Source organism: Megascapheus bottae, chromosome 31, assembly GCF_031878675.1.
Source record: "Megascapheus bottae isolate mThoBot1 chromosome 31, mThoBot2.hap1, whole genome shotgun sequence".
Lineage (NCBI taxonomy): Eukaryota > Metazoa > Chordata > Mammalia > Rodentia > Geomyidae > Megascapheus > Megascapheus bottae.
This window is the reverse complement of record NC_143539.1, coordinates 820,599-840,014: the sequence shown is the minus strand read 5'-3', so window position 1 is coordinate 840,014 and position 19,416 is coordinate 820,599. Positions and strand designations below refer to the sequence as shown.

At 58.8% G+C, this 19,416-nt stretch overlaps 2 protein-coding genes across 2 annotated transcripts; both read right to left on the bottom strand.

Moving 5' to 3' along the window:
• Positions 1 to 321: 321 nt before the first annotated feature.
• Positions 322 to 3,356, bottom strand: Tmem86b (transmembrane protein 86B). Its single transcript, XM_090322967.1, has 3 exons — positions 1,974 to 3,356; positions 1,398 to 1,635; positions 322 to 995 (listed from the first exon to the last, which is right to left on the bottom strand). The coding sequence occupies exons 1-3, from the start codon at positions 2,019 to 2,021 to the stop codon at positions 613 to 615; spliced, it is 669 nt and encodes a 222-aa protein (XP_090179093.1). The 5' UTR covers positions 2,022 to 3,356; the 3' UTR covers positions 322 to 612.
• Positions 3,357 to 3,432: 76 nt separating this feature from the next.
• Positions 3,433 to 18,640, bottom strand: Ppp6r1 (protein phosphatase 6 regulatory subunit 1). The gene is made up of 22 exons (XM_090322982.1): positions 18,448 to 18,640; positions 11,908 to 12,140; positions 11,354 to 11,540; positions 11,135 to 11,272; positions 10,990 to 11,055; positions 9,666 to 9,778; positions 9,424 to 9,537; positions 9,020 to 9,182; positions 8,772 to 8,924; positions 8,567 to 8,698; positions 8,070 to 8,134; positions 7,791 to 7,906; positions 7,604 to 7,689; positions 7,435 to 7,524; positions 7,200 to 7,297; positions 5,863 to 5,920; positions 5,608 to 5,777; positions 4,575 to 4,708; positions 4,353 to 4,491; positions 4,052 to 4,255; positions 3,591 to 3,701; positions 3,433 to 3,508 (listed from the first exon to the last, which is right to left on the bottom strand). The coding sequence occupies exons 1-22, from the start codon at positions 18,505 to 18,507 to the stop codon at positions 3,433 to 3,435; spliced, it is 2,706 nt and encodes a 901-aa protein (XP_090179108.1). The 5' UTR covers positions 18,508 to 18,640.
• Positions 18,641 to 19,416: the final 776 nt, after the last annotated feature.

Genomic DNA, 19,416 nt, shown 5'->3' with positions numbered 1-19,416 from the left:
TCAAAGCTATTACTCCACCACTTGAGCCACAGCTCCGTTTCGTGTGTGTGTGTGTGTGTAGCCAACTCCCCCTCCCCCACCTTTTTTTTAAAGGAAAATAAGGGCTGGGAGTGTGGCCTACTGGTAGAGTGCTCTTTCCTAGCCTGCACAAAGACCCAGGTTTGATTCCTCGGTACCACATAGAAAAAGCTGTGGCTCAAGCGGTAGAGCTCTAGCCTTGAGAAAGTCCAAGGACAGTGCGGAGACCCTGAGCTCAAGCCCAGGACTGCCCCCCCCCAAACAACAACAACAAAAAGGAAAATAAGAATGGAGACAGTGGGTCTCAATGTCCTCTTTACTTAGGCAACAAAGCAGGTAGACTGGAGTAGGAACACTCGTGGCTGGCTGGCTGGCAACCGGAAGCACCAGGAGCTGGGGAAGGGAGGATGCGGGCCCGGAATCCAGATTCGGCCCTGGGCAGAGGTAATGTGAGCCCGGTGATAAGATTCAGATTCTGCCAGCCATATCCATGTCTCGAGCACTGAAAAGCTCTACTGCTGTAGCCGCCTAGGCTGAGCCAGTCTGGGGGTCCTTGTGGGGCAGGACGGGGTGACACCCATCTGGGCCCTGTCATCAGGGCTTTCTGAGGCCCGGGCTCCTGAGGGCTGACAGGGCCAGGAGGGCCTGCGCTGTGTAGTAGGTGCTCATGACCACCAGACGGGCATGAGGTAAGGGCTGGGCAAAGCTGTCCCAGGCAAGGACACCGTCCGAGAAGGTGAAGAACAGGGCGCCCCAGGCTGCACACCCTCCCTGGACCAGGCCACGCCACAGCATGGCCGTCAGGACCAGCCCATAGGCGGCCACAGGCAGCGCCATGGGGGGCTCCAGGTAGGGCTGCAGGCAGCTGTAGAACAGCAGAAAGACCAGGAGCAGCCACGGCAACAAGCCCAGTCTCGGTGGCCGCAGGCCCAAGGCGCACAGGTAGAGGACGTGGGCAGCGCCGAAGGCCAGCATGCCTGGGGAAGAGAGGGCCTGGCAGCCAGCTCCACTTGCTGGGGGTCCCGCCCTGGCCCCGGGAGACTTCCCAGCACCCCCCTCACCCAGATCCTTCTTAACATGCAGTGTGGCGTCCTGGGGCTGCGCCCTGGCCCCCAGCCCTTTCCAGAGCAGTGCTTAGCTCTGGGACGTCAGGCCATCCACCTGGGTCTCCCTGCCTGGCAAGCTCACCTCCACCCCACCCAAGGCGCGCGGCACCTCCTCTGCCAAGCCTTCCTGACATCTCCTTGGCAAGGCCTCGTCTGCCCTCCCGGAACCCCACCCCGTTTTCCTCCCAGGTCCTGCCCACCACTGCTGCCTCTGGCAGCTCCGAGGAGTCCAGCGCTGCACCGGCTCGGCCAGAACCCTCGCCCCTCACTCACCGAAGACGAAAGCCTTGGGCCATATGAGGCAGGCGTCCCCCACGGCCGAGCAGGCCAGTGCTCCCTGGAGCAGCCTGGTGTAGGCCCCGTCCACAGCCACGGCCCCCAGGAATACCACCAGGCAAAGAATAGGCAAGCACTTCACCAGGGCGCCCACCCAGGAAGGGTGGCTCTCTGGAATCCAGACAAGGAAGTAGACGGCACAGGCGCCCAGGAAGGGGCTCAGCCACAGGCCGACCTGTGGGTACAGGGTGATCAGCCGGGAGCCTCGGAAGAGCCCAGCTCCTAACTCCACCAGGAGGACTCGGGGCTGCTCATCTGGAGAGGGCTGTGGCAGGAAGGCCCCAGGAGCCCAGGCTGCAGAGGGCACGGCCTCAACCAAGCTCTCCCAGCTTCTACCCGGTCCCTGTCCTCGGGCCTGCAGCCCGCTTCTCTTCAAGGCCTGTCATGTTGGGGCTCCCTGGTGTGCTGGCCCATCAAGCCCTCCTGCCTGCCAAGACCAAAACTAGGTCTCCCAGAACCCAGACTCCCAAACCAGCTCCCCAGCCCCTCGCCTCCCGCCCCCTGGGGTCTCACTTGGGCCATGGATAGCTTCAAGGGCACCCTCTTTTTCCTAGCGGCCATGTTGGTCCGTTACACCCCGAGTGGCTTCTGAGAGTAGAGGGGGCAGCCTCTTGGTTACACGTTAACCCAAGGACTGTCCTGTGGACTCTGAGACTGATAAGAAGGCAGGGAGATGTTGCCCCCATCTGAGATAGCCTTGCCCTGGTCCCTACTGATAAGGCACCACTGAGATCCCAGGACTCCCCTCCGGGTCCCTCAGCCCCTACCAAGTCCAAGGGGCCCGGCCTCCCGTCAGAAGCGGTGCAGGGCCCACAGCACAGGTGGAGCTGCACTCTGCATCCTCATCCCAGGCTGGGCGCGATCGCCGAGAGTGCTGGCTCCTTTCCCGTCTCTATGCACGTGAGCGCCGCCTCCTCCTCAGCCTCCCGCGTGGAAGATGGGGTCCACTGGGGTCAGTGCCTGGCAACTCGTGGACCCCCCCCCCCAGCCCCGCCTGTGTAGGCCAAAGGACCAGGGCTAGCAGAGACCAAGACTAGGTCTCTTCTTTCTGGAGTCCCTGGCTCTCGTGGGCCCCCCTCCCCCATCCACTGCCTCAGCCTTCAAGTGGCACTGCTCCCCAGCCACGGGCTCGCCATTCCAGTCCCACAACTCTTGCCACCAGGAACCATAAACCGTCTTCCTTTATTTATATTTGCAGTATGAAATAGAAGCTCAGAACACACACTCACACCAGCCTGGGGGGGGGGGAGCTGGGACAAGGTCACTTGACAGCAGGGCTGGGACCCCAGACCCTCAGGGCACAGGGGGCTCAGCCGATCCAACGATGGGCAGGGTCCCCGGGGATGTTGTCAGGGAGGCCCCACTCCTTGGGGTCAGGTGCCTGGGTCAAAGGGCAAACACCATTGCCAGCTGCCCCCGGTGGACCTGAGCTGAAAGGCTGGGTGGGGGGTCTGCACCAGAGCAGGGAGCACGGGACAGGAGCAGGAGCGTGTGGTCCTGGGACCCAGCACAACCCCCTAGAGACAGATGGGGCTGTGTTCCAGAGCCACAGTTCCAGCACGGTCCTGGCTTCCTCTCCTCCTCACTACAGATATATATGTATATGTATATATATATATATATGTGCATGTGTGTATATATACATACATATATACATAATATATATAATATATGTCTCTCCTTCTCTATGTGACTCTTTATTCTAGGAGGCAAAGCTCCGTAATCTCTCTTCTCAGTGCAAATGGGGGAGGGGTCCCATCTCTCTGGTGCCAGCTTCCTGGCAGTCCAGAAAGCATGGAGGGGATGGTGAGGACAGGCACCAGGCAAGGCCACGCCTGCCCCACCGGGGTCCACGGGGAGGACGGGAAGTTTGGCCACCACTGCCGCAGGCAGCTACCTGGGAACACAAGGAGACAGGTGTTGAGGGCGCAGGTGCCCATCTCACAGCGCCCAGCCCAGGCTGCAGCCACACTCACTGGCAGTCTGGGGAGCCAGGCCCTCGGGGAGCAGAGCCATTGGGCACAGGAGGAGGCTCATGGGCCTGAGCACTGTCAGGGAGAGAGGGGACCCGAGTCACTTCCTGCCCCTCTCAGCCCGCCCTCCCCACCCAGAGGCCACTTGGGGGCTCACCTCGGGCTTTCAGGAAGCCTCAGCGTCTCTGGGTTCTTTCCCCCGTCCCTGGACTGGGGGTGCTGCTGGGCCCAGGAGGCTGGGACAGAGGTAGAGGGATCTCTGGCTGCACTGTGGGCAAGAGCAGCGTGGGCATGAGTCCCCTCTGCTGGCACCTGCGGACGCACCCAAAACCCAGCCTGCCCCTCCACAGGGGCCTTGGGACCACGCAATGCCCAGGCGGGCAGAGGCAGCAGGCCTGTGTGGGGCGTCTGTGACTCCCCAACTCCTGTCTACCCCCCACCTTCGTGGAAGCCCTTCCTGACTCAGGCCGAGTCTCTCCCGTGAACCCCTACATGCATTCGTGAGAACAAACCGCGCCCCTGGCACAGGGTAGGCAGAGCTCAGCTACCAACTGTTCAGGGACAGCCTTGGGTTTCTCCATCACCGCCCCCCCCAAGCACAGAGGGCCCACTGGTCACCTGTCCAGGGAGCTGGAGGAGGGGTGCACCCCATGCAGGGTGCTTGGCTCGGGAGCTGTGGAGGGGGGCGATGGATGATCAGCTGTCACCCCCAGTCTGGTGCTGGAGGCCGTGCGCAAGTCCGGGGCCTCACCCAGGCCCTCCACGACTTTGTTGCTCTCTGCGGCTTCCTGAGGTGCTGAGAAGGTGCTGGCATCCTGAGACCTGGGAGGCAGGGGAGGACCCGAGGCTCAGCCGTGGTCAGCACCTAGGACAGGACGCCTCTCAGCCCAGGCAACCGTGCCAGCCCGCCGGCCCCCACCTGAGCTCCAGGGCAGAGGACATGTTGAGAGACACCACAGAGGCTGGGGGCCCGGAGTGCAGCTCCTCCTCCCTGGAGACTTGGGGACCCATGAGGGCATCCACAGGCACTGAATCAAAGGTGGCTCTCCAGGTGGGGCCTGGAGCAGAGCCGAGAACAGGGCAGAGTGAGCTGCCACCAGCACGTCTCCGGGGGCGCTGACCACAGCCACCCAACACTCACCGATAGGCTGAGGTCCAGGGCTGGAGCAGAATGGAGGGCCAGCCCCCACACAGGCTCCCCGGCCGTCCCTCTCCTCGTCCTCATCCTCGTCCTCGTCCTCCTCATCCTCCTCACTGTCCGTGCTGCCTCCACTCCTGCCAGACAGCTCATCAGAAGCCACACGGGACCAGACCACTGCCCACACCCACTACAGCCCAGGTCACATGGGTACCGGAGGGGGGGGGCAGGGGCGCTGAGAGGAGCAAGGTGGTCTTGGGTGACCTGGGCACAAAGGCAGCGGGGCGGAGGGGGTGCCCCCCATCCTCCAGGGCACCTCAAGAGATGGTGCGCTTGGCCTCCAGGGGCCATGTCTTCAGCCCCAGGAGCGGCAGGCACCTGCAGTGACTCGAGCTGGCCAACAACTGACACGCCTCCACACACCTGCCCAAAGGCCTGCCAGTGGAGGTCCCACGATGGGAGCCTGCCTGCCTCACGGCCACACGTGGACACCCACACTGCCCCCAGAGCCGGCCCTGGGACCATGGCAGAGGAAGCTCAGAAGCCCAGATGGCCTTTCAGATAGACAATCCTCACTTGTGCAATTCTGCACAGAAGGGGGAGCATGGATGCATGGGCAGATGGTCCCTGGGGAGAGGGCAGTCGCTGGCAGAGGGCACACAGGAGTCAGGAGGCTCCGCTCCAGGATCTAAGCCTTCCCAGACCCAGTGCCCCTGCCCACGAGCCAGCAAGCGCACACAACACAATCTGCTCCATCAGAGACCACAGCTCAAGCTGTGAGCACGCCTCCCTGGAATGAGGGAAGAGGGACACTGTTCCGGGCCATCCCACGCCCTGCACAGGAGAAAGTGACCTGTCCCTTTTGTAGTCTGCCTGCCTACCCTGGGTTATTATCACTCAAAATGGAAGCACCCCAAGCCCTACTCCAAGATGCCTGCCTGACCTCATTTGCATCAGCCTTGTCCCCTCCCCACACATCTGAGAGCCCTGGGTCCCCATACAGGGAGCTAAGAGGAGGGGACCAGACGGGGCTCACCGGACTCCAGGGGGCTGGCTTGCACGCGATGCCCTTGGCGGCTGGCCACCCTGCCAGGCACCGTATTCTCCATCCGACTCCACCAAGCCCTGGCCCTCCTCCTCTTCCTCCTCATCATCAAACTGCTGAATGCGGTCCTTGTAGCAGATTTCCAGCAGGTTGGCATTGGGCTGCAGTGCAGGCAGGGAGGGGTCAGTGCTGCTCACAGGCCCCCCGTCCCCCAGGCACAACCCAGACAGGCAAGCAAGCGCTCACATTCTCATCGTCAGCATTGAGGGAGAAGGTGATGTTGGCGGTCTTGTCAAACGGTGCACTAGGAGAGAAGGCAGGAATGGGTGAGCCAGCCACGGGTGGGGGTGGCACCGGTTAGACCACCACGTTCTTTGCCCTCACCTAACCGATTCCTCGATGCATTCCCTGAGACTGACGTGTGCCCCACTCTCCATCCTCACAGCACCCTGACTGCTGGCATGCTCCATTCTCAGCCACACCACAAAGGAGGTGCTATCTCCTCTCACTTACACGAGGACACACAAGCAAAGCATGCAGAGCACAGGGATGGAGGCCTGCAGTGCAGGAAGCTCTGAACCTCACCCCTGCACCCGCCCCCGGGGCAGCCTATGACAAGTCACCTAACACCACGGAACCCCATAAAACCAAGGAAACAGAATCACCTCAATGGGTGATTGGTTTTACGGGTTTAGGACCACAGCCTTAACCAGTTTAAATACACACTGGTGACTCCCCTCAAAGCAACCACTGACTGTTCTGCTTGGCTGCGCTCACCAGCCACTTTGTGTAAGAGTGGGGCACACCCAGTTCCAGCAGAGCACTACACAATACTTGTCCAATCAGGTTTTGGGTTTGTGGTTGCTATGTGCGTGCGTGTGTGTTGGTCCTGGGGCTTGAACTTAGGGACTACCCACTGTCCCTGCTATTTTTGCTCAAGGCTGGTGCTCTACCATTTGAGCCACAGCTCTACTTTCAGCATTTTTGGCTGTTAGAAGAAAAAATCTCACAGATTTTCCTGCCTCGACTGGCTTAAAACACAGACCCTCAAATCTCAGCCTCCTGAGTGGCTTGCTATGCTTTCTTGTCTTTAGTGGGAGCGTACAGCGCTGCCACAGGCGGTGGCAGGGACTGCTGCCCTGGAACACGGGGGTGCTGACACCCAGTGTGAGAGCACTGAGCAGGCTGGCCACACGTCTTCACAGGCCTGCAATCAGTCAGTTCCAATCCTACAGCAAGTTCAAACAAAACCCTCCACTTCTCTGGAGATTCAGACAGGTGATGGGCACCACGGCGCTCTGCCCTTGTCCCAGGCCTCCCCAGCGACCCTCTGGTGGCAGTGACACCTGGCATACAGGCTGACTCACTAAGGCACCGTGCCCTCGGTCTGGGGGTGTTTCTTCATGCTCTTGGCCTTCAGCATGGGAAGGAAGACTAGATGGTTTCAGAAGCAGTGACCGCAGACTGGACCATGATACGGGAAGCCAGCCCTCACCACACACACACACACACACACACACACACACACACACACACACACACACACGCGCAGCACTCGCCTTATGCAAGGGACAGACACTCACTTCACACTTTCCTCCTGCTCCCCAAACTCCTCGTCATTGAAGCCAAAGTGGTCGATGAAGGCCGACGTCATGCGCTGCATCTGGAAGTCCATGAAGGCCTGCGGGGCAGAGGCTGTGCTGGAGGGGAGCGGGGAGGCGAAGCCAGCCAGCCAGCCAGCCAGCCAGCCAGCCAGCCAACCAGCCAGCCAGCCGGCCCGCCCAGCCCCCGCCCCGCGGGGCACAGCCGCAGGCTCACCTGCTGCAGCACAGCCTCCTCGGGGAAGTTGAACTCCTTGAGCCGGTCGTCCTCATCATCGCTGGAGGAGTGGAGATGGTTGGTGTTGACCTGGGGACAGGGGGTGAGGATCAGAGGCTGCGGGAACCCCAGGGCAGTGCAGGGCAGTGGGGCTCACCAGGGACCTCACCAGATCCACCGTGTTCTTCTTATTGGTCTCGGCCAGGGGTCCTGACACAAATGCCTCCCACCGCTCCTGCTGCTCATCTGGCAATGCTGCACATGAGGGGGGGGTTACGGTGTGCAGGGTCCCCAGCCCCCAGCCCCAGCCCCCGTCCCCAGTGCCCCTGTCCACAGCCCCCAGTCCACCGCCTCACCCTTTAGCAGCTGCCCTAGCTGCTCGGCATTGGGTCCCTGCTCTGTGTTCTGCACCAGGGCGTTAGCCACACGTGTCAAGTGGCCCATGTAGCCTTTCCTTGGGCCTCCCCCCGACCTGAGTGTGGAGACCATAGCTGAATGACAGGCTGGATGCCAGGCCCAGGCCCTCTTCCAGCCCAGCCACCGCCTCCTCCCCACCCCCTCCTTCACCCAACCCTGGAAGGGCCCTGCTCACTGCACGCCTCCCTACCCCCCAACCCTGGAAGGGCCCTGCTCACTGCACGCCGTCGTTCTCCTCCCAGGAGGTCAGGATCCGCTCCACCAGGTGGCAGTGCTGCAGCAGCTGTGGGAAGCAGCACGCTCAGGGAGCAGGCAGGGGGCCTGGCTGGGGCTCAGCTGGGGGCGTCTATCCTCAGGAAGCTCATTAGTATAAGTGCGTGCGGGGTTTGGGGGGAACCTGACCTGGTAAGGACATTTCCCCAGGCTATTAACAGGCCAGACCCCCAGCTCTGTGGTTTTGTGATTGATTCAGGGTCCTGCTATCTAGTCTGTGCTGGCCTTGAACTCCTGTGTCCTGAAAACTGACACCACCAGCACACACTCCCAGTCTCTGGGTCTCCACGGGGAGCACGCAGCATCTGAGGGCACAGCCTCCACCCTCACCCCGTGACGACAGGGACAATGCCCAGCATAGGTGGGAGAGGAAAGGAGCAGGTCTCCGGGAGGGTGAGCCCTGGGGCAGGTCAGCTCTCCCAAGAGGGGTGCAGGGACTCACGTGCTTCACGGCCGGGTTGGGGACAGATGTGTCAGAGCTGTCAGGAGGGGGCCCTGAGCTCAGCATGGTGCTCACACACACCTCCACTTGCGCGTGCAGGAAGTTGTTGAAGACGTAGTGGAAGAAGAGGTCCTGCAGTGGGGCACAGGCTGGTACCAGAGATGCCCGGCCTGGCCCCACCCTCGCCCCACCCCAGCCCCTGTACCAGCAAGGTGTTGGGCACGTCCAGAGCCAGGAGCTCCTGTGTCAGGGAAGCGTCATTGGCGCCCAGGGCGCTAGCCAGGAGCTTCACCACATGCAGCCGTGTGTTGCCGAGAGGCGGGGCGAGGCTGCCCCAAGTCATCTGTAGAGGCTCAAGCTGCAGGAAGAGAGAGAGGCAGGGAGGCTCAGGGCCAAGGCCACACACTTCCACTCACCTCCCTTCCAGACCACAAGAACCTCCCTGCCCACAACCTTGGGAGGCTCAAGGAGGAGCTGGTGGAAGCAGCCCAGTCTGGGACGCAGCGCATTCAGGACTCCTGGGCTGAATGTGGAACTGTCCAGGGCCCCCTGGGCTAGGAGCTCCAGCTGTCCATCCACACTGCTGAAGAAGTTGTTCATGGTCATGGACTCAGACCTGGGGCAGGGGCAGGAAGGAGGACAGTGACTCAGACAGGCCTGCTCGTGGTACATGAAAGGGTGCAGCCTTGGCCCCAGGGACCAGTCACCTGGACAGGGCAGGCAGGTGGTGGAGGGACAAGGAATCGACCTCTGGCCAGGAACCATCAGGGAGTCGACCCAGCCACCACCCTGCAGGAAGACCATCCAGGCCTTCTCGGAGCCCTGAAGGGCCCGCAGTCTCTGGCCAGTCCCCTCACCTTGGCCTCCTAGGCTCCAGTAGCGTTAGCAGCACCTGAATTCCACTGACAATGACAGATGAGTTCTGTTCCCCTTCAAACATGTTGCTCAGAAGCTGTTCGATGGTTTCCTGCCTGGGGGGAAGAGGAGAGGTCACAAAGGCTGGGGGTCTCCCCACAGGGGAAGGGAGGCCAGAGAAGGGCCAGGGCTGTCCTGAGACAGCTCCCATTGCTGGGTCCTGGCCCCTGTTCTGCAAACCCACTTTTCCAGGGTAGACAACAGCTGGTCGGGCTCCGGGCTATCCTGGCTTTGGATCATCTGCTCTCGGCTCAGGCGGGTGATGTCACACAGGGACTGGGACGCGTTGGAATGTTGCTGGAGGGGGGAGACAAATGACCCAGCGTGAGCTGACCATTGGCGAGCAAAGCCCACAGCACTATGAAGAGTTGCAAAGGATTCCAGAAAGAAAGAGGCAGGCATGCATGCGCAGGAGCTCTTCCCACCAGATACCGACCACAGCAGGGAGGAAAGGCACACGGCACTCACTTGCACCAGATGGCGTTTATTGGGGCCATTTTCCCCAACAGTGCCTATGGTACACTGGGTAAAAGTGCTCTACCACTGAACCACAACCTCAGCCCCAAGTGATTTCTGAAACACTGTGGAAACCAGATAAAGAAGCTGGGCGCAGAGGATCAGGTCAAGTGCCACCCCATTTGTGTGGTATGCAAAACAGAAGTGTTCAGAAACAGAAATACCTGCACCAGGAGCAGAGGTACAAGGAAAAAAAGAGAGACTGCTAACGGTCACAGGGTTTTGGTGTTGTGGGGTTTTTTTGGTTTTGGGGGGGGACTTAGGGCCTGGGCTCAAGGATAACACTCTACCACTTCGTATTTTGTTTTTGCAAGTCCTGGGCTTGAGCTCAGGGCCTGAGCACTGTCCTTGGTCTTTCTCAAGGCTAGAGCTCTACCAGTTAAGCCTCAGCACTACTACTGGCTTTTCCTATGTATGTGGTACTGAGGAATCGAACCTGGGTCTTCGTGCATGCTAGGCAAGCACTCTACCACTAGGCCAAACTCCCGGCCCTACTCTACCACTTTGAACCACAGTGCCCCTTCTGGTTTTCTGGTAGTTCTTTGGAGGTAAGAGTCTCATGGATTTTCCTGCCTAGGCTGGCTTTGAACTGTGGTCCTCAGATCTCAGCTTCCAGAGTAGCTAGGATTATAGGAGGGAGTCACAGTGCGAAGCAGGGCATGGGACATATTAATTGTGGAATAAGAATACATTAATGCTGAAAGTCACGGAAACAGAGCTGTGAGAGCTCAGATCACATGTATACCCTGTTCTCTTGGGAGACCATCACAGAAGTTCTCAGACGCATAGGCAGAGCTAAATCTCACTCAGTGTGCAGAGCAGCCCACACCCCTGCCCTTGTCCCTCTCAGGCCCCCACAGGCATCGGGCAGGATGCAGACACATGAGAGGGAGTTCAGTGATCCCTTTCCTTGCCATCTGCCATTGAAAAGGGGGTGAACAGGGTGTGGGCACGGAGGGCAGGGGGCACCCGGCTGTGCTAGCAGCACTCACATTGTCATCTTTTGATGGGTGAATCTGTTCGATCAGCCGCTGGACAATCTTCTCCTCGTTGAGCCACTGAGGGACAAGGGCAGGGGCTGTGTCAGGTCAGGCCCAGCCCGGCCCCCCGCCCCGCCCCTGGCGCAGGCCCTCTCACCGTGAGGACGTCCTGCCGCAGCTGCGGCCGCTCCACGCAGGTGAGCAGGCGCAGGAGGAGGTCCATGATGGCCGAGGTGCCGATGTGCCGCAGCAGCAGGTCCACGAAGTCGTCTTTCTTGCGTAGGAAGGACACCAGCTGGGGGCCCAGGGCAGCGTCATGGCACGGCTACCACATCCCCGCCCTCCACCCACCCGGGCGCCAGGGGGTGGCAGGCACCTGGTCCGTCTTGCGGCTGATGAGGATCCCCATGACCTTGCTGAAGAAGCTGGCGAGCAGCGGGTTGAGGCTGCCCCCACTCTGCAGGAAGCCATAGAGCCGGTTCAGGAGGGACTCGTCCGCACCCAGTGCATCGTTGATCTGGGGCACATCTGAGGTCAGGATATCGCAGGCCACACTGGGGTACCTGGAAAGTGAGCGCAGCCAGTGGAGGCCGAGGTCTGGGGGACTGTGGTTCAACACCAGGCCAAAAGCTAGGCTTCAGAAGACCAGCCATGCCGGTCAGCCCAGTGAGCGCCAACCCTGGTCCTGGAAGGGGAAACGCACACACACACAGACAGCCCACCCCCGAGAAAACAGAAGGGGTTGGTGGCTAGCAAAATGAGAAGGGCAAAGAGGCTCAAGAGGTGTCAACGCTGGAGTACAGTGGCTTTCCGCAGCAGTCTGCGGCACGGGAAGCTGAGCTCGGGGTCGTGACCAGAAGCCTGGACCTCCCACCTGGGTTCCTCACCGCAACCTCGGCTCCTGAGTGCAGGACTGGGCAGGGGACTTACTTGTACCGCAGCCGCTCCTCACCACTGGCAGGTGGCTCCTGTGTCACCCAGGCCACCATGGCCTGCAGGTGGGGTGGCTGCAGCAAGAAGTCCAGCAGCTTCCGGTTGACGACCTTGCACTCCTGCAGCACGTCCTCCTCATCAAGGAGCTCGGGAAGGCTCAGGTCCTCCCGCTCCAGCAGTGTGTCCAGGTGCGAACTTGTGTGCAGGTCAAACTTCCAAAACATGGCGCCCTGTACAACCACAACCCACACCTCAGGTACCTACTTTCTGGGGGCCACCCCCCCACACACACATCCTGGGCTCAGCGCTGCATCTGTCACACACGCTTGGGGGCTTAACTGGAAACTAAGCCTGGGGAGAATTCCTACAGTGCAAGGTGCCCTCTGCCCCTCAGGAGTGAGGCCCACGTGGGGCCTGCAAGGAGAGGCCCCACATGGCACGATGACCTCAGCCTGGTCCAGACCCACGTCCCTCATCCCCACCCCAGCTGGGCAGGCGCACCACTTGAACTTCTGGCCTCAAATTCACTTCAGCCCATATCTGCTGAACAAATTCAAATGCCCACGGCCTCCAGGGCACAGCTGGTGTCCGGGCCTGAAGATCACCCACGGCCGCCCATGCTGTGAGGGGCGGTGACGGGGAGAGAGGAAGTCTGTGCACGGAGGCTGCGGCTGTTGCCTGGACACCGCACACACAAACACACTCCGACCATCCTCTCATTCGTCACCCCACGCCCAGCCCGGGATGGGACATGAACACTATTTTTCTCCCGGTCGTTTAGCTCCCAGGATAGCCACTGACCAGGACCCAAAGAAATTCATGCTGGGAAAAACCACCTCAACAGGAGAAGGCAGTGGGCTGCACACCCCACTCCACGGCCACAAGCAGCATGCAGCACCAGACACCAGACACAAGGACAGCAACCCACTCAGGCCAGACCTGCATGGGTGAGCGGATTCCTCACCACGAGAAGCATACCAGGCTCCTGAGGCTGTGATGGCTGAGCTGGCCAGTGCCCACGGCTGCTGACCAACAGCACACAGGCAAAACCTGAGAACCAACACACACACACACACACACACACACACACACGAGCCATCACCAGCCCTCCAGGGGAGGGGACTGAAGCCTAGGAAAGGTGGATGGCCTCAAGGGTAGCACTATGCACATGGCGCCACAGGCAAGGCATTGACCGCAGCTGCCCCAGGCCACCTCAGAGGAAGCAGGAAGAGGAGAGGCCCCACAGCAAGCAGAGGGTGCCTCAAGGTAGGAGCAGCCAGTCCCAGCCAGCCTGCCAGACCACCCCAGTCCCGTCTCTGCTCACTGGGAAACCCGTTCAGGGCAGCCTCTGTGAGGACGCACGTGTGGTGCGCCTGCGCCCACTCCAGAGCCAGGCACTATGGTGGCAAAGCTCACAAACGTCAGGTGACAAACATGAGGCAGTCTAGCCACAAGGGTAGCAAAGTAAAATCATTCCCAGGGGCCCTCCTAGCCACACAGAAGAAGGAGAGGCAGGTCATGAGGAGGAGGGCAGAAGCACCCTGCTTCACAGGAACCCCCAGTTTCTGCATATCTCCTCAGGGGCTCCTGCCTATTTTGTGTCCCCCTGCTTAGCAATGAGGAAACCAGATCAACAAGAGCCCTGGTCACAGATGAGAACACTGAGGCTCCCTAGTGGTGACTCAGCTCCTCCACAGTGCATGGACAGTGGAGTGGGGGGGAAGGGCGGGGGGTGGGGGGGAGGCTTCCTGACCCGTGTCAGTGTAGCTGGGACCAGAATAACCTCAAGGATCAAGTGCCAAATTAATCATGACTCTGCTACATTCTGGTCAAAGCCCAAGTGGAGCGGTGGGAATCAACAAAAAGTTCACCATGGAGAGAGCACACGCCTCTCCAGGCAGGGCAGGAAGAAAGAACCGGGCCCGGCAGCGGGAGCCGCAAAGAGTACAGGCCACCAGCACAATGGGACCAGAAAGAGTGGAAGCTGCAGAACTTGGGAAGTTAGAACTGCTCATGGAAACAGCTTCTTTTGGGGTGATAGTCTAAAATGTCCTAAAAACAATGGCAAGGGACCGGGAATTTGGCTTAGGGGTCCGAGTGCTTGCTTAGCATACCCTAAGACCCCGGGTTCCATTTGTTGGTACCATATACATAAAGTTGGAAGTGGTGCTATGACTCAAGTGGTAGAGCTCTAGCCTTGAGAAAGCCAAGGACAGTGCTCAGGCCCTGAGTTCAAGCCCAGGACTGGCAAAACAAACAAATACACACAATAGTACAAGAGAAATTAAGAATACAACCAATCATGATAGTTCCACAAAGTCGTAAATATACTGGGAACTACTGAATTGTGGGGATTTTTTTGGGGGGAGGGCACATACTTAGAGCCTAGAACTTGCTAGGCAGGTGCTCTGTCACTTGAACCACACTGCCAGCCCTCAACTGTGCACTTTAATATTAAATAAACTGAATGGCATAGGAATGCTACTTCAACAAAAATTTATAGACGAAGAATGTCTTGGGCCACTATCTGATACTCACAACACCCTGGAGATAAGTGCCCTCACACAGTGGGTAGAGCAGGGGCAGGGCCAAGCCAGCAACTGTGGGAAACCCTGGCAACTACCTTTTCCCTCCTTTGTCTCCTGGGGAGACACAGGGTTAAGGGTTTCCACTGTCCCACCTGCAAAGGATGCAGAGGAGCAGAGCCAGCCAGCTACCAAGCGGCAAATTCTGACTGAGAACCCTCTTCCTACAGGTAGGTAGGCCTACCACTTTTTTTTGTTGTTGGTCGATCATGGGGCTTGAACTCTGAGCCTAGATGTTGTCCCTGAACTCTTCAACTCAAGTTACAAGAGTCAAATGCATGCAGTCCAAACTTTACTTCCCAGGAAATAAAAAATTAAGATGCTAATACAGAAAAACTGGGAGGGAGAGGGAGGGAAAAAACTCCCTGACCACAAACCTTCAATTGGCTTTGCCTCACACCTGACTCTCAACAGCCACGGTTCCACTAAAGAGCTTACCATCAGGCAAGAGAGGCAGTTCTGTTCTCGTTCTCTCACCTGGACCTGGTTTTTCTAGCTGTCTGAAGAGCTGCTGTGACTGAGCGCAAGCGAGGGACCCCACACAAGCGTGTGGCAGGGTGCAGTGTCCCAGGCGGTGCCTGAGACCAGGTCCCTGCCCTCTCCAGCAAGATGGTTTTGGACGACAGCTCTCAAAACAGAAAAGTGGTGAAGAGATTCACAAAGCGTCCAGGTGAGTCCAGCACTGGCCTCAGATGGCTCAGACACCCGGGCGGAACCACACGCCCGCCACCCCCTCCACCCGCTGCAGCTGTCAGCAACTTCAAGAAAACGGAAGTGACTACCACCGGTTTTAGCAACGGTTTGAAAACTGTGACTCTAGCTGCAAACGGAAGAAGAGGAAATTATAAACGAGAAAGGAAGCCATTAAAAACAGAAACCACCTCAGCCTGTCCTGTCAGCTCCACTATCCTCTCTGGCTTGTGTAGCTGCCGCCGCCACCACTGTCCTCCAAAGCCCAGGCTGACCTGCTCTGGCCACCAATCACCTAGAATAGAGGTCCAAGGCAGTGAGACCTCTGGAGGGTGTGTGACGACAGCCACTTCAATGCCCAGAGATTCCGTAGCAGCTCCAGCATTAGGGCAGTCCACAGGCTGGCCAGTACTCAAGGGCTGAGATAACTTCCTGTCAGAAGCAGCCCTGACAGCTCCTTCCACTACTGGGTGGTTCAGGAACCATCCCTGAGCAGGACCTATAAGGTGTGTGCCTGCAAAAGGCACAATCCGGAGGGAAGAAGTTACAGCAAACCAGGCCCCTCTCCCTCTAGCCCTGGAAGTGACGGCCTAACCCCAGGGAGAGGGAGTAATTAAGAAACTAAGGACACTTGGGCCAAGGACCAAGGACCGGAAAGAGACCTGAAGCTTGCGCTCGGGGCTCAGCTCCCAGCCTAGCCACAGATTTAAGGGAAGAAAACACACACACGCACACACACACAGAAAAGACCAGCAAATGGTTTGAAATAGCCATAATAACAAACTGAGTGGGAAGCCACCCTCAGAGTCAGCCCTCAGGATGCAGCCAGAGGAAGGACGACAGATACGAGGCCAGCTTGGGCTACACAGCATGTGCCCTGCCTCCCCCCAACCAAAGGCCCTAAATCCAAATCCTCTGGATCTTGACCCTCCCACCACCTCGGCCTCTCACATACCCAGGTTTACAGATACAAGCTATTGAATTACTCTCTTGGGGTTTTTTGCTGGTCCTTGGGACGCTGTCCCAGAGTCTTTTTCCCTCAAGGTTAGTGCTCTACCACTTGAGCCACAGCTCCACTGATAGCTTTTTGGTCGTCAATGGGAGAGATGAGTCTCACTGATTTTTTTTACCCAAGCTGGCTTGGAACCTTGATCCTCACATCTCATTTAGCCTCCTGCATATCTAGGATTAGAGGTGTGAACCAGCAGTGCTTGAACTAAATGGTTTTTTTGTTGTTGTTTTTTGTGGGTTTTTTGCCAGTCCCTGTGCTTGAACTCAGGCCCTGAGCACTGTTCTTGAGCTTTCTCGAGGTTAGAGCTCCACCACTGAGCCACAGCACCACTTCCCGCTTTTTCTCTGTATGTGATACTAAAGAACTGGAACCCAGGGCTTCTTCATGCATGCTAGGCAAGCACGCTACCACTAGGCCACACTCCTGGAACCGAACTAAATTTTTCTGTGTGGCCTAATCAAGGACCTAACTCTAACACCTCCACGTCCTCACCTGGCAAATAGCTCAGAGATTGCTGTCTGTGACCCATGGAGAGGATCCATAAGACTGGTGCACAAAGGGAAAGGAAGGCCCTTGGGCCTGGCATGTGGAGAAGCATAACCTCCTGCCCAGCAGGCGCTTCTGCTTGCTGCAAGTCTGATGTTCCCACCCTGGCTTGCTTCTTCACCACCTTCCCAACAGCTCCTCTGGGGCCTGTAGGCCTCCGTGCAGCAACCCTTCCCCTGAGAAGCCACTCAGGCCAATGCGAGTCTCTATTCTGAGAGGGATGGGCCTTTCCAGGCACCTGTCCACCAAAGACACCAGCTTCCCAGGATCTGGTGTCTAGCCAGATCCAAAGGTGTTTGCTGTATTAATGGAAACGGAAGTGCATGGGGGGAGGGGGATCTTGAAAGGCCACTCAGCCATATATTCTGGCAGATGGGCATATTTCTCCTCTACACAGATGACCAAAAGAATGAAAGAAAAATCACAATACAGAGCAGGTTAAGAGCAGATAAGCACACATTAAAAATCACACTGTTTCAACACAGCCCAACAGTGACTTGTCGGGCTGGGCTGGTATTTGTGGTGAAGAGACTGTCCTGGACATTGTAAGCTGACAAACCTTGACATTCACCCACTACATGCTAGTAACATGCCCCCCCCCCCAGTTGTGACAACCAAGAAATGCCTCTAGACATTGCTAAATGTCCCTGAAGGACACCCCCACTGAAGCACAGTTATATATGATCTGAAAACAAATAGCAATCCTTAATGGCTCCTGATCCTGGGGAGGTTGCCATGCCCTGCCTTCTGCAAAAGGCATCTGCAAACACAGCCCTGAGCCCTAGAACCACCCTGCATGGAGAGGCTACCGTGTCTACTTACAGAGACCTGAGCCACCCATCCAAGAATCTGCCACTTGGGAAGTCACAGCCAGGACGGGAACCTACATGCCTCTGACAAACTAGCTTGTCCTAAACCAACCAGCTTGCACTACCTTGTTATCCCAATCGCAAACTAAACTTAGGCCAACCAGTGCAGGTGGGAAAGGTTTTGTCAGTCCTGGGGGTTGAGCTCGGGGTCTGGGCACTGGCCCAAGCTCTTCAGCTCAAGGCTAGTGCTCTACCACTTGAGCTACAGTGCCACTTATGGTTTTCTGGTGGTTAATTGGAAATCAGAGTCTCAGGGACTTTTTATGCCCAGACTGGCTTTGAACCGTGATCTGCAGATCTCAGCCACCCTGAGAAGCTTAGGATTACAGGCGTGAGCCACTGGTGCTGGGCTTTCCTGTTTTTAAGTAACAAAGAGTACAGCATTTTAGACAACAGGAGCCAACTGCAAACACCATTCCACCACTAGGAAGTGTGGCAAGGTCTGCGCGTGCTGTACATGCTGTTGGGGATGTGTACCCACGCCACACGCATACACAGATCTTCACTCAACTTTGAGTCCATGCAAACATGTGCCCTGGTGCTTAGGGTCACAACTTCCCTTCTCTCTCATCTGGGCAGTGATCCTACAGCAAAAAGCAGTTGCTTTCCCCACTTTGAACCAGTGCATCTGACAAGACAAGGCAGCTTCCTTTGGAGAAGCACCTTGCCTTCCAGGCAGGGGGTCACAGGAAGGCCTGCATGGCTGCATTTGTGTAAGTACAAGGACTGGGCAAGAAAGACTCAGGCCCTGGATAGCCCCCAAGTGGAGCCCCTTTCCCTCTTGCCCTCTGGATACATCCACACAGCCCATCGGTCCACCACGGTTCCTTCCCACCTTCATGTATTTGCACATGTTGGTTCTTCCACACGGAAAGCTCTTCTTCCCACTCTCCATCTGCTAACTTCCACTCAGCCTTTCTAGACGGAAAAAGCCACCCATCCGGCGTCTCTCCCACTCCAGGGCCTGCGACGGCGGCAGCTCCCTGGTTACTCGGTCACAACGGCAATTGTGACTGTCCCGCTCGGCCTTTGTCTCCCCGGGCCGCCCCCCCACCCCCACCCTGCCCCCATCAGGCCTCCGGGGGCCAGTCCGAGAACACCCCAGCTCCCAGGTGCAGGGAAACCCCACGACTCCACGGTGCTGAGCCTGAGGGTGAGATCAGAGAGACCAAAGCGCCCAAGGTTTGGGGGAAGAGGGCAAAGAGGGGTCTAGGGGAGGAAAGCTGAGGCACCCAAAGGGAGGCGTGGGGAACCTCGGTGGAGGCAGTCCCAGGCGAGACGGAAAGTGGGGGGGCAGGAGGGGACAGGAAAAGAAACTTGGGGAACCGCACGCACGGGAACCGGGGTGGGTCTGAGCCTTGGGGGAGACTGAGAGATGGGAGCACGAAGAGACTGGGTGGGGGATGCGGCGGGGGGACCCCGGGCAGGGGAGGAGACCCCGGGACGCGGCGGGGGGACCCCGGGCCGGAGAGGGGATCCCGGGCCGGGGAGGAGACCCCGGGACGCGGCGGGGAGACCCCGGGCCGGAGAAGGGACCCCGGGCCGGGGAGGAGACCCCGGGACGCGGCGGGGGGGACCCCGGGCCGGAGAGGGGACCCCGCGGGGGCGCGGCGCGCAGGGGCCGGGCTGGGGCGCGCGCTCACCTGCGAGGGGGGGCGGCGGCTCCTCGCACTCGGGGCTCATCGGGGCGCCCCCCCCCCGCCCCGCTGCCGGCGGCTCCGGCCCTGTCGCGGGGCCTCGGGTGTGGGGCTGGGGCGGGGGCGGCGGCGGCGGCAGGGTCGCGCGCAGGCGCCGGGGCTCTCGA

What these genes read in the sequence shown, in the direction of transcription:
- Tmem86b (XM_090322967.1), bottom strand. Translation starts at nt 2,021, where the DNA reads ATGGCCGCTAGGAAAAAGAGGGTGCCCTTGAAGCTATCCATGGCCCAA. An exon ending in TGAAGCTATCCATGGCCCAA is followed by an intron (nt 1,636 to 1,973) that starts GTGAGACCCCAG and finishes CTGTACCCACAG; the next exon opens with GTCGGCCTGTGGCTGAGCCC. An exon ending in GCCCAAGGCTTTCGTCTTCG is followed by an intron (nt 996 to 1,397) that starts GTGAGTGAGGGG and finishes TCTCTTCCCCAG; the next exon opens with GCATGCTGGCCTTCGGCGCT.
- Ppp6r1 (XM_090322982.1), bottom strand. Translation starts at nt 18,507, where the DNA reads ATGGAGAGTGGGAAGAAGAGCTTTCCGTGTGGAAGAACCAACATGTGC. An exon ending in ACCCATCAAAAGATGACAAT is followed by an intron (nt 9,779 to 10,989) that starts GTGAGTGCTGCT and finishes TCCCCCCTCCAG; the next exon opens with CAACATTCCAACGCGTCCCA. An exon ending in TCAATGCTGACGATGAGAAT is followed by an intron (nt 5,778 to 5,862) that starts GTGAGCGCTTGC and finishes CCTGCACTGCAG; the next exon opens with CCCAATGCCAACCTGCTGGA.